This window comes from Argentina silus (genome assembly GCF_951799395.1).
Source record: "Argentina silus genome assembly, chromosome: 9".
NCBI classification, from domain to species: Eukaryota; Metazoa; Chordata; class Actinopteri; order Argentiniformes; family Argentinidae; genus Argentina; species Argentina silus.
Window position 1 is genome coordinate 12,356,999 of NC_139663.1, and position 11,990 is coordinate 12,368,988.

The 11,990-nt window shown below is 43.1% G+C and overlaps 2 protein-coding genes across 2 annotated transcripts in view; both read right to left on the reverse strand.

Annotated features, from left to right (window-relative positions):
- Positions 1–222: 222 nt before the first annotated feature.
- LOC310809649 (uncharacterized protein) lies at positions 223–3,701 on the reverse strand. The gene is made up of 2 exons (XM_083677025.1): positions 3,564–3,701; positions 223–3,146 (listed from the first exon to the last, which is right to left on the reverse strand). Exons 1-2 carry the CDS (start codon positions 3,586–3,588, stop codon positions 1,141–1,143), a joined length of 2,031 nt encoding a protein of 676 aa, XP_083533151.1. The 5' UTR covers positions 3,589–3,701; the 3' UTR covers positions 223–1,140.
- An 830-nt stretch (positions 3,702–4,531) lies between these two features.
- The window catches only part of ccdc134 (coiled-coil domain containing 134), a 7,498-nt gene continuing 39 nt past the window's right edge, over positions 4,532–11,990 (reverse strand). The window contains exons 1-7 of the mRNA XM_083676247.1: positions 11,820–11,990; positions 8,374–8,504; positions 8,120–8,241; positions 7,605–7,689; positions 7,041–7,222; positions 6,732–6,803; positions 4,532–6,486 (exon numbers count right to left, since the gene is read on the reverse strand). The exon at positions 11,820–11,990 is cut by the window's right edge and continues 39 nt beyond it. Coding sequence (XP_083532373.1) covers positions 6,361–6,486; positions 6,732–6,803; positions 7,041–7,222; positions 7,605–7,689; positions 8,120–8,241; positions 8,374–8,476 — 690 coding nt within the window. The 5' untranslated portion in view covers positions 8,477–8,504; positions 11,820–11,990 and the 3' untranslated portion in view covers positions 4,532–6,360. The remainder of the gene's footprint in view (positions 6,487–6,731; positions 6,804–7,040; positions 7,223–7,604; positions 7,690–8,119; positions 8,242–8,373; positions 8,505–11,819) is intronic.

The following is an 11,990-nucleotide window of genomic DNA, read 5'->3' on the forward strand; positions in this document are numbered from 1 at the left end:
TGCGCTGCATTATTCATGTATTCTGGTTTCCACTAATATTCTCCAATCTCACCCATAACTTGATGTCTTATATTAGCATTAAGGCAATGCTTAATGATCCCCTAAACGATTACAAATCACAAATTAAAGTTATAATCTCTAAACAGAGTTCAACAGACATCAAGCATCAAACACTCAAAAGAATATAATCTGTAAAACAAAAAAAAGTAGAAGACTGCCATATTGTTGAAACTTTAGAAATCATTTTATTATGCTTTTCACAATTGTATCCAATAACAATTATTTGTAATCTCATTGAAAAAGGCACATTTGTCAACAACCCATAAAAACACTGGAGCTGGTTCACTCGCTTATAGATTGAATACTTGATCATTTGAGTTGCAATACAGTACATAGTTTCTATTGTGTATGTTTTGGAATATTTCACCTGGTCAAAACATTAGCTTATTACACCTGTGGAACACTGCATATGAACAAAAAATACACTGTAGATTTAGAATATTGTTATTCAAATGAAGAAGTCAAGTATTTTATATTAAGGGTGTAAAATATAAACTTGATTATCAAGGTGGAAACATTTGAAATGTTCAGAATGACTGAAATGTTCAGTCTACAGAGCGTGCAACAGCATGAATGGAGATCTGGTTAATATCGTCAACGAAAAAAGAGCCATATAAAATGTTGTAAGTGCACATCAAAAGCTTAGGCAAATATTGTAAGTGCACATCAAAAAGTTTGGATAAATGGTGTAAGTCCACATCAAATAGATAAAAATCCTACAGTTTAGGATATAAAGATAAATGAGAAATGTTCAGTCTACAGAGAGTGCTTACAGAGTGTGCTTACAAAGAGTGCTACAGGTTTTTTTGGGGTAAATGTTCTTCGTACAATGTTCTTCGTACAATGTAAATACTTCACAGCGGATGACTGAACCCTTATCTACAGTTTATTAACACTGAATAGAGGAAATCAACTATCCAGTCTCAGCTAAATGAAGAACAACTTGCTACATGTGCTTTTATCAGTGACCGTGAAAAGGTGCTATTCAACCACAAATTCAAACTGTGAAAAACTTCATGGTCCTGAAGTGGAGTGTTGACAATTTTTTCTTCTGTGATCAGATTTAGTCCAGATTGTCCCTTATTTGTTCCAGTAGATCTCGTAGGACTTCTTCTCTGTATAATCTTCTTCTGTGCTGCCCGTATGGCTCCTGACCCTCTCCTTCACCACTTTCACCACCAGCCCCCCTGCCAGGGCGATGCCCGCTGCAGCCTTGCCTATCTCTGCCACGGCTGTCATGATGCGCGCGGTCGCCCCCATGTTGCCCCAGGCGTCAGACACAACAACCCCACTGGCTGACATCATACTCTGCCCTGCTGCCCCACCAGCCTGGATAACCGGCCCACTAACAACCACCCCATCAGCCACAGCTACCCCTGCACACTGAACAGCCCCTGCAGCAACACTGCCCCCGGTGGCCACTGCATGCTGTCCTGCAACTGCCAAGCTACCCTGTGCCACAGTAGCATTAGCCACTCCTGCTGCAGTTCCAGCCCCAGTCAGAGCCACAGAGCTGATAGATGCGCCCTCCAGAGCCGCTCCTATGGCAGCTCCAGCCCCCATGGCACCCCCCACCCCAGCCGCTACGCCCACTGCTGTGACCCCCATCACGCTGACCTGACCCAGGGCATCCAGGGCAGCCTCCCCAGGACTGGCAGCTTCTGCCCCAGCCAGGGCCCCCACAGACCCCCCTAACACTCCACCGGTTGCTGCCCCTAGAGCCACAGCTGTTTTGCTAGCAGCTGCTGTCACTATAGCGCCCACAGCCTTCCCCATTCCCGTACCCCCTGCCACCGAAATCCCAGCCAGCTGGCCCGCTGCGAAGCCCACCGTGTTCCCCATGGCTGCGGCCCCCGCTGCGGCTGCTAGAGGGATGGCCGCCCCGAACACCGCCCCCACGACCAACCCGGTGGCTCCCGCGGCAACCAGGATCTTCACTTTCTCCAGAACCTTCCCAGAGAGGGCGGCCTCTCTCCTGAAATGGCTCAGAGAAGAGCGGAAAGACTGCCTCTTGCTCACGGCCCCGTCACTGCCCTGCCGCCGCCTGGCCCTGAACTGCTCCCTCCACCTCTCCCCTCTCTCCCTCAGGAGGCTACAGGCACTTCCTTTCCTCTCCTCTGTCCACCTCTCCACCCTCCTCTCGTCCTCCGGCTCAGCTCCTCCCTCCAGGTCTCGCCTCCTTAGCCCTGTCCCTCCCACAGCCCCGGCTCTCACCCCATCCCACTCCAGATCACACTTCCGTCTCTTGGCTACCTTGGTCTCCACATCCCTCACCTGACTGCCCTTCCCTTCCTCCCCCTCCCCCTGCCCTCTCTCCCTCATCATCCTCTGCTGCTCCTCCCTGATGGCAGCCTCAGCCTCCATGAACATAGCGTTGGTATAGAAACCTCCATTATTACTCTCCACCATACTCTCCACCTTCTCCAGCAACTCTCTGACCTGCTCTAGGTTACTGGAGTCTCTGTTGTTGAGGACGTGGTACCTGCCCCCACACCTCTCTATCAGAGCCTTCAGCGCCACTGGGGCTGTGTTCCTCAGATACTCCTCCATCCGCCTCCCATCTAGGTCATCCCCACGGGTGAACAGGATGAGGGTGTGATCACGGACCGCACTCTCCCCAAATATCTGGGCCATCTCGTTCACTGCCCGGCTCTCATCCTCAGTGTAGCGTCCCAGAGGGACCACCAGCAGGAACACGTGGGGGCCCGGGGCCGTCAGCACCACACATTTTGCTATTTCAGCATGGGTCTGCTCATCATCGAGGCGGGTGTCTCCGAAACCAGGCATGTCTACGACCACCACTCTTGTCCTCTTCCTCCTGACTCTGTGGCCCTCTTCTTCATCCTCCTCCTCCTCTTCCTCATCAGTCAGGTCTGCACTGCCTTGTTCACAGACCTGCGTGACCGAGCTGGCGCTGAGCTCGGAGAGGAAGTGTCTGCGGCCCAGGATGGTGTTCCCGGAGGCACTTTTCCCAGATCCCGTCTTTCCGATCAGGACCAGTCTGAGCTCTGTCACTCTGGGTTCACTGCCATCTTCCTTCTCCCTCTCCACGTCATCTGGATCTCTTCTCCCTCCCTTTCCCCTGGCTGGATAAACAACATGAAAATACAGTTTAGTGACAGATTTCTTTCCATAAGCAGTTCCAATTAACTGATGTACCAACGTGGGTTACATAATGTAGTCTGACCTCATACTGTCATACGCAGCCTTCATGGACTGTCAGGAATGTTCGTAGCCAGCGAACAGTATTCTTCTGCTTTGTTTACCTTTGTTGAATGCATTAACTAGCTTAGCACGTAAGCTAGCTAGTCATTTTAACTTTCAAATATTAAAGATTGCCAAGAGATCAAATGTCAAAGAGTAAGCCAAGTGTACTTTGGTAATACTGTCAACATCAAGCGGACTTTGAAAGGCTAAGTTAGCTAGCTATCTGTTGTTGACAGCTAGCTAGGTTCCTATATCGTCAGAACTGTCGTTAAATAGGAAAATAAGAATTGTCCTACCTGATGATCCCATGTAATCAGACATCTCTCTGACTAACGAAACTTCTCGCCTACATTAAGGCGTTTTGTCTTGCTTTGAAGTTGTTGTTGTGACGCACTGCTGAACTCAACTCCACAGTTTAGCAACACTCCAGGCACACAGACTGATTAAAAAATATATTGGACTTGAACCAACAAAACCCTGTGTATATTCTGCACCTTTCCCGCCCTCTGGTGGTTGATGTTTTTATCAAAATGTCAGTTACAGTTGTGGAGTGGATCCAAATAATCAGACATATTATCAATAGTAATTTAATTTTATTAAATTTGAAAACAAATTATGATAATTGTAGGCTTGTTCGTGTATCTCAGCAATGAGAATCTTACTCTGAATATACATATATTTAAATAACAGTCGCATTTACAAAACTCTCGCAAATCATAATCAGTTAAACAAAATAACTTAATTCAATAGATCTTACTCTTAAATGCATCAAAATATTTTAAAAATGATTCCCCTGCATAATGGAAATGTAATTCAGAACCGAAATGCGATTATAAAACTCATTATTTAATCTAAAGGATCAGGTTCTGAGCTCAGAGATTAAAATGAGGCATTAGTCTATGGCTGGCTGCCATTCTTATATGGCAATTTCATTACATAATGGACATAAAGGGTCGTAGAAGATAGAGGTGACATGGTCCAGAACTTGAAGCTGATGCCAAAGGTCACAGGTCTAGGACATTAACCCTCCCTGGATGTGGAAAGATCTCTGTACATGGACAATAAAGCTTTACTCATTCAAACACGTAACAGAAAGAGAGCCATTACAAACACATGAACACACACATCCGTCTAACTCAGACAGAAAGGTACAGTACCTTCGGAAAGTATTCAGACCCTTTCACTTTAAATTAAAAGAATTTGCCATCAATCCACACACAATACCCCAGAATGACAAAGCGAAAACACGTTTTTTTTTTTTAAATTTCAGTAAATTTATTAAAATTGAAATACAGAAGTACCTCATGTACATACGTATTCAGACCCTTTGCTATGACACTCTTAAAATTAGCTAAAATGCAAAAATGTCATCAACAAATCACTTCAAATCAATTGAGTCCATCTTAATGCAAGGATAATTGTTCATGTTAATGAACTAATTAATATCTTTGTTTTTATAGGGTCTCTGATTTGCATAGGAATCAATTACACACTGTGTGGATCAGGTTGTCATTACAAACTGAGCAAATGGAGAGGAACAAAACTGCCCAGCAATGCGACCCTGAGGCCTGGGGAGACTTACAAAAATCTACAAAGTTCAATGGTGGAAAGGAAAAAGCACAGTCAATGGGACAACATCATCTCAGTCACTCTACAAAATTGGTCTATAACCAAGTGGCCAAAAATAATCCTTTCATGGAAAATAATCTGTCATATCCATAATTGTGTTTGCAACAATGAATTAAAGTGATACAGCAAAGAAAGTGTCTGGAAATGTGTTTATTTGGTTTTACTACAAAGCATTAAGTTTGGTGCAAATCCAGCACATGCAATGCAGTTTCCGCACCATTTCTCGTGTGAAGAATAGTGGTGGCTGCATCAAGTTATGGGTATGTTTGTCACTGGCAGGGACTGGAGAATTTTTCAGGATCAAGAGAAAATTATGAAATTTGCTGAGTTGGTAGTGACATCCTAATCTACAGTGTGTAATTGATTCCTATGCAAATCAGAGACCCTATAAAAACAAATATATTAATTCCCAAATGACATTAACTATTATCCTTGCATTAAGATGGACTCAATTCAACTTATTGAGTGATTTGTTGATGACATTTTTGCATTTTAGCTAATTTTAAGAGTGTCATAGCAAAGGGTCTGAATACTTATGTACATGATATATTTCTGTATTTCAATTTGAATAAATTTACTGAGATTTCTAAAAACCTGTTTTCGCTTTGTCATTCTGGGGTATTGTGTGTGGATTGATGGCAAATTCTTTTTTTCTTTTTTAAATGAGTCTATAACACAACAGAATGTGGAAAAAGTGAAGGGGTCTGAATACTTTCCGAAGGCACTGTACATAATGTTCTCTGAGCTGACGAAGACTCAAGCCCAAGTGTCGCACAGTACCACAAATAAACAGCCATTATCCACCTCTGACTATTCAATCACAAAAATACCTCAATAATCTATGTTCTACTCTGCTAACTCAAGAAACACAAACAGAAGATAAAATATAAAATCAGCCAATGCACATAATCAAGCTTTATATTCACAGCTTGGTTGAATATATTACCTTATGAACCGACCTTCATTATACAAATGCTGTAGTACCGTTTTACTGTATTGTTTTTATATGGTATTCAATTGTATTAAATCTAAAACATAATAACACAACACAGTGGGTTTTCAGTTGTTTTTTTTAAATAAATTCATTCAAAGGAATTATATTCCAAAGGACAGTGACTGTATGTTGCGAAGTCATCAAAATGAGCTCTCCTTATCAACTCTTTTTACGTCTCTACATTTTCCAAAACAACTGCACATTGTTTAGGGTAATGTGTGCAGTCATTTGGTTATGCCACAAAAACAGTTATCAATGGTCCTCTCCCTCCCCCAAGGTTTGTCCTGGGTCACACTAACAGCTCTAATTTCCTCCCTCCTCTCCTACTGCCAGTATGTTCCTTTAACACTCTGGTTCTTCACTGAGTCTAGGACTCAGGCCATCCTACAGGTACAGTACAGGTCCTTTTCTCTTCCTCATCATCCTCTTCTTCCTCTTCTTCTATTCTCTCCCAGGGCTGAGGTACAGTTTTATAGCTCAGTGCGGGAACGAGAGATGCGTGGCCCCTTCCTGATCTCTTTCCTCTTCTCCTCTTTTCTCCTCCTCTTCTCCTCCTCCCTCAGGATCTTCTGGAAAGCCTCCGCAGTGTGAAGCACCTGTGCCAGATAAAGAGAGAGAGGGAGTGTTAGTGTTTGACAATTTGTGAAAATGCATTAGCCATGTGTCTAGGAGTGAAGTGAAAATGGGGGAAAAAAAGGAGAAAGGGAGTGGATTCACCGGTGTAATTCTTGTTTTATGCTTGTCTCAAGTAGAGTAGGTCTCTTTGTAAAACGTCTTGGCAGTAGGGCTTCTTGATAATAGCATGCAGTGTGCAGGCGGAGGACCACTCTGAGTTACTTACGTCATCTCTCTCAGTGCGATACGGGTTGGTGAAGTCTGGGGATTTCTCTGTTATTCCCAGCTCCTGAGACATCTGGTAGATGTCAAACGCAGAGCGAGAGAGGGATGATGGAGGGGAAAGAAAGGGACGACAAGACAGGAAGAGAAACATTAATATTAATTGGAATTCTTTCGAAAGATCACAACACCGTTCAAAAAGGAGCGCAGATTGACAAACTAAAACTTACTGTAAGCAACACTACTCAAAGCCAATAGGAATAGAACGTTATCATGTAGTCATACTGTCTCTATCCAGCAAGCCCAGTCTCACCAGTGTAAGGACGTGCTGGTGTGACCCCCCAGCAAAGACTCCAGTGAGGTTGCAGAACCGCAGCCCCCAGCGCAGCAGGCCCCCCCAGTCGGAGTTGCGGTCGTAGTAGTGGTGGACGATACGGGGGAAACGCAATGCCACATCCCCAAAGAACGCAGTGTTCTCTACTATATGGGAGTAAGCTGCAGAGGGAGAGAGAGAGAGAGAGAGAGATTGGTTAGAGAGAGAGAGAGAGGTTAGGGGGAGGAGGAGAGAGAGGTTAGAGAGAGAGAGAAAGAGAGAGGTTAAGGGGAGGGGGAGGGGGAGAAAGAGAGAAAGAAGGGCAACATTTCCATCCACAGGGAGCAAGCACTGACCCAAAACACTGAAGACAGAGAATGCCTGAGAGAAAGCTCAAGACAGAGGATCTTCAGATAGTTAACATTCAAAGAGACACAAGACAGAAATCAAACAGAAAGAGAAAGAAGAGACAAAATGCCCAGGCAAGAGATGGTAGAGAAACAGACCAGATTAGTATTGAGTGAGAAAGGGAAAATGGAGCAAAGGGATGAAACAGAATCTGACCTTCTTTGATCTTGTCATCCATGGGGAACGGGTCATCGGGCTGCATGTTGGCTGCTACGAGAATAGCCCTGGAATCTTCCAACACCTTGAGAGAAGGAGAGAGAGAGAGACACACAAAAAAATACTGACAACGTACTGAGTAGCTTTGATGTCCTTGAGAAGCGAGGAGATATACAGATATAAACAGATACAGGTATATACTAGTATAATAATAATAATATCATAATATATGCCATTTAGCTGACGCTTTTATCCAAAGCAACTTGCATTGCAGTAAGCGCATACATTTTAGAGTATATATGGTCCCAGCGGGAATCAAACCCCCAACCTAAGCGTTGTTAGCGCCATGCTCTACCAACTGAGCCACAGAGGACGACATACATATATATATACAAATATACAGATACAGATATATAAGCATAGAGATGTAATATCTCTTTCTGCGGAAAACCATGTCTAGTGTCTCGTGTGTTCCTACAGTGCCCTGTTAGTGAGCAGGAGTGAAGCCACTGTACCTTGAACAAGCCCTTCAGCATGATGTCTATGATCTTATACTGCTGGTTGATGTCATTGAGCTCCACAAGGTTCTTCAGAGCATTCAGCTGGTCTTTCCTCTTGGTCTCAAACAGACGCTTGTCTGAAGGGAGAGATGTAAGGAAGGAACAGCGACAGACACAGTCTATCCAACGCGGTCACATACACAAGCGAAGCCACAAAGGGGAACATGGCTTTCCATGGCAACACACACACACACACACACAGAGGATACAGATCTCAAAGTTGGAGTCGTGTCTGTGTCTGTTTGTATCAGAGTCTGCAGAGGTGAGGACTGCAGCAGCCACCATCAGGAGCACCGCACACACGCTCTTCATGGTCAGCAGGGGGCGATGTTGAGGCACTCTTTTTTATCATGCACAGAAAACAGACATAAGTTAGAGGTATTCTGAAATATTCAGGGGTGCAAAGATAAAAGTGAACTGAACACTGAAGAAAGAAACTACAATTTCAGTTAAGCTGTCAAGGGAACACCTACTTGCATGTATTTTTAAGATTGCCGTGACATATTTTCAGCTTCAGGTCCAGTTTTTGCTCCTATACTGACTGACAGTTGCCTGGTTTTGGAAACACCTTCAAACTAGGAGTTGATATAAATTATTATCACAAAGAATCTGGACTGTGACCAGAAAAGCTCACCCCTGTGAATTGGTAGTGAAGGACACACTGATGGGGTGAAACAGTCAGTATGAAAAGATAACATACTAATGGAGGGACTGAACAATGCTATGAGGCTCTTGTTTCGGTACCATTTAAACAACCACTAAATTGCACTTCCCGTCTGGCATTTCTCTAAACCTCTAGAGGAACTTTTATTGACTCCTTTGAATCCTCTCTCTCTCTCTCTGACGTCTGCTGTCTACAGGGCTTTGTGATGTCTTAAAAATGTCTGCACTCTGAAGGTCTTTTTAATGTCAGAATTCTGTCTGCATTCTGCAGTTGTTCATGATGTCACAAAACATTTTGGCCCAAATGTTCTTCCTCTAGTGTTAACCAGAGCAGATAGACAGAGTTGTGCCATTGAAATCATTGGAGCTGAACCTCTGGCATGTGCCCAGCAGGGCATGAGATGCAAACAGGTTGGTCAGGTCATATCAACACTGTAGATAACCCACTGTAATAGTTTAAGAACTACTTGACTCTTTACAAAACATGTGTGTTTAACCACCATGTCATGATCAAGGCAACTCTAAAACTATTAGCAGCCAAGGGAGCAAGATTCAACCTCAACACACTTTACATTTACATTTATGGCATTTAGCAGACGCCTTTATCCAAAGCGACTTACAACAAATACATTTGTTTAAGTAAGTGAATCATCTATCCATCAGCCATCATAAGAAAATGTAGTCTCTGCTAGGACCAGGGGCTATTGACAGTCACAATGCTAGAAGGGATGAAGAGGTCTTTAGGAGGGACAGAAGAGATGGGTCTTCAATCTACGGCAGAAGATGGGTAGCGACTCTGCATTTGTAAACCCCTCTCCCCCTCACTCATATACACACGCCATCCTTAAAATTGTGGACATTCTCCATTCTCAGTTCCACCCTTGGAGCATGTTCATACTGTATGTAATATATTAGGAAGCATACATTACTTTTTCTTATGATGACTGATGGACAGATGATTCACTTACTTAGACAAATGTATTTGTTGTAAGTCGCTTTGGATAAAGGCGTCGGCTAAATGCCATAAATGTAAATGCAAATGTAAAAATGTAATACATTTGAATGAGAGTGATGAAAGTTAGAAACTAAATAAATATCCTAAAAATAGATCCACTCTGGATGAATATTTAATGAGAGCTGGTTTTTAAGAAAACAGTAGCGGAAAACATAAGTGTAGAGGGAGGAGAAGACGGTGTTGATAAAACATACACAACACGTATAATTCAGGGCTCCATGGAGGGTGATAACAATCAGAGAGGGAGAGAGGGGAGGAGAACGAGGAAGGGAAAGAGGCAGCGTGAGAGGAACGGGAGATGCAGGGGGAAGAAGAGAGGAGGGAGAGAGGGAAGGAGAACGAGGAAGGGAAAGAGGCAGCGTGAGAGGAACGGGAGATGTAGGGGGAAGAAGAGAGGAGGGAGAAAAAAAGGGAGAGTTGGATGGGGAGACCCTGAGGGAGCAAACAGCTTTTCTGCTGAATATTTCATTTGGCTTTGCTAAAACGTGACAATCTAACGCCAAAAGACCGGGAGCAGACAGAGGAGGGTTGAGAGAGAGAGAGAACAAGCACTAAGGGCTGGTTTCCCAGACACAGTTGGACTTAATTACATTTTTTTTTTTATATAACAAAATCTTCATCAGGGATTCACAGAGCATTCATCTGAAATACCCCAACAACTTTGGGCAACTTTTACCACTTATGCTCTGTCAGCAAAAATGAGCAGTGATTAAACAGATTTTGAGGACAGCAGCGTTCAGGCAATGTTCGATTAGAACAATTTGTGCGTTCAGAACATCTTTAGGCTGCCTTCCAGTTTTTTCAAACTTCCAGCAATAAATCAAAAAGTAATAACTGTGTCAGAGCTCTGAGAGACTGAGAGTGCATGGAGATGTGATTTGTCTGTCAGCAGAATACCATGTCTAACAACAGTCTCTTGTGTTCCTGTCAACACACAGCGCCCTGTAGTTAGTGAGCAGGAATGAAGCAACTGTACCTTTTGTACTAGGAAGTGCAAATCAATTTTCAATTCAAAAAGTAATAATTCCGGGCTAAGGAGGAAATGGCTTGTTTGCACTAGATGCAATATTGGCAGCCGGCATTGATGTTTCGACCTGACCAGAGGAAGTGTAGATGTTTTAAAGGTGGAGTACTGAGGACAGGAGGTTGGATCAATAGCTTTAACCGCAAAGCACATAAATGAGACTTACTACAGTAATTGCACCCATTTAGAAAGCATCCTTATCCCATCAGTAGAGCACATTAGAGAATGAGCCATAGGTACCTGTGAAGACGATACCACTAGCACTCAAGATCATATTACCTAAATGCAATACAGGGAATATAGGGAAGGTAATGGGTAGTTATTATGTAGCTACTGTAGGCCATTGTGGAGGGTTTGAGGATCAGGGTATGCATTTGCTTTCCACCTGAGGAGCTCTTCATTCAGTCAGGCTTCCAGAGAGCTACACACTAGGACTTGAACATGTAGTCTACTGCTAAATATGCTATTTTTAGCGATGAAGGCAACTTGAATTTATTCATACAGTTACACATTGATTGATACACAACTGATTTAAGTCCCTTTTCTGACCTCTTTCTCATTGCATTAGCAGATGTTCATAGTGGACAAACTGGACATACAAGATCATTTTAGTTCATTATTTCATTTAAAAAAAAAAAAAAATCCATTCAACCTTATTTGACAGCATAGCAACCAACCAATTTCAATGAAATGGTTTGACCAATTCAAGATATTTTTCAAACCTTTCTCCACCAAATGTACCAATTTATGTTAGGCATGTGGCGAACAGGAAGCATTTCATCATTAACTAGGTTGTCTCAATGAAAGATTGTAATCTTAATCTGATTTATTGGTGGCCGGTCATCGACAAATCAACCCCCAATGTCCAACGCATCTGTATTCCAATGCATGCATTGGCTGCTGTCAGCTGTGGTTACCAAGCATTGGACATCACAAACTCGCAGATCACTCACCGTGTAAGTAAGAAACAGCACGAAATGAAACGATAAAAAAACGTTTGATTAGCGATATTTAACGATAATGTCCTCGTAAATATGGAGACATCCGTCGATTAGTATTTGGTAGCCAGCTCCAATCCTCAGGTGACAATATTGCGTTTGAAATTATGTTCATTTACATACAGC

Excerpts from the sequence above, each read along its gene's own strand:
- LOC310809649 (XM_083677025.1), bottom strand. The coding sequence starts at position 3,588 with ATGTCTGATTACATGGGATCATCAG. Across the intron at positions 3,147-3,563 it reads TGATTACATGGGATCATCAG|CCAGGGGAAAGGGAGGGAGA; the intron begins GTAGGACAATTC and ends TTGTTTATCCAG.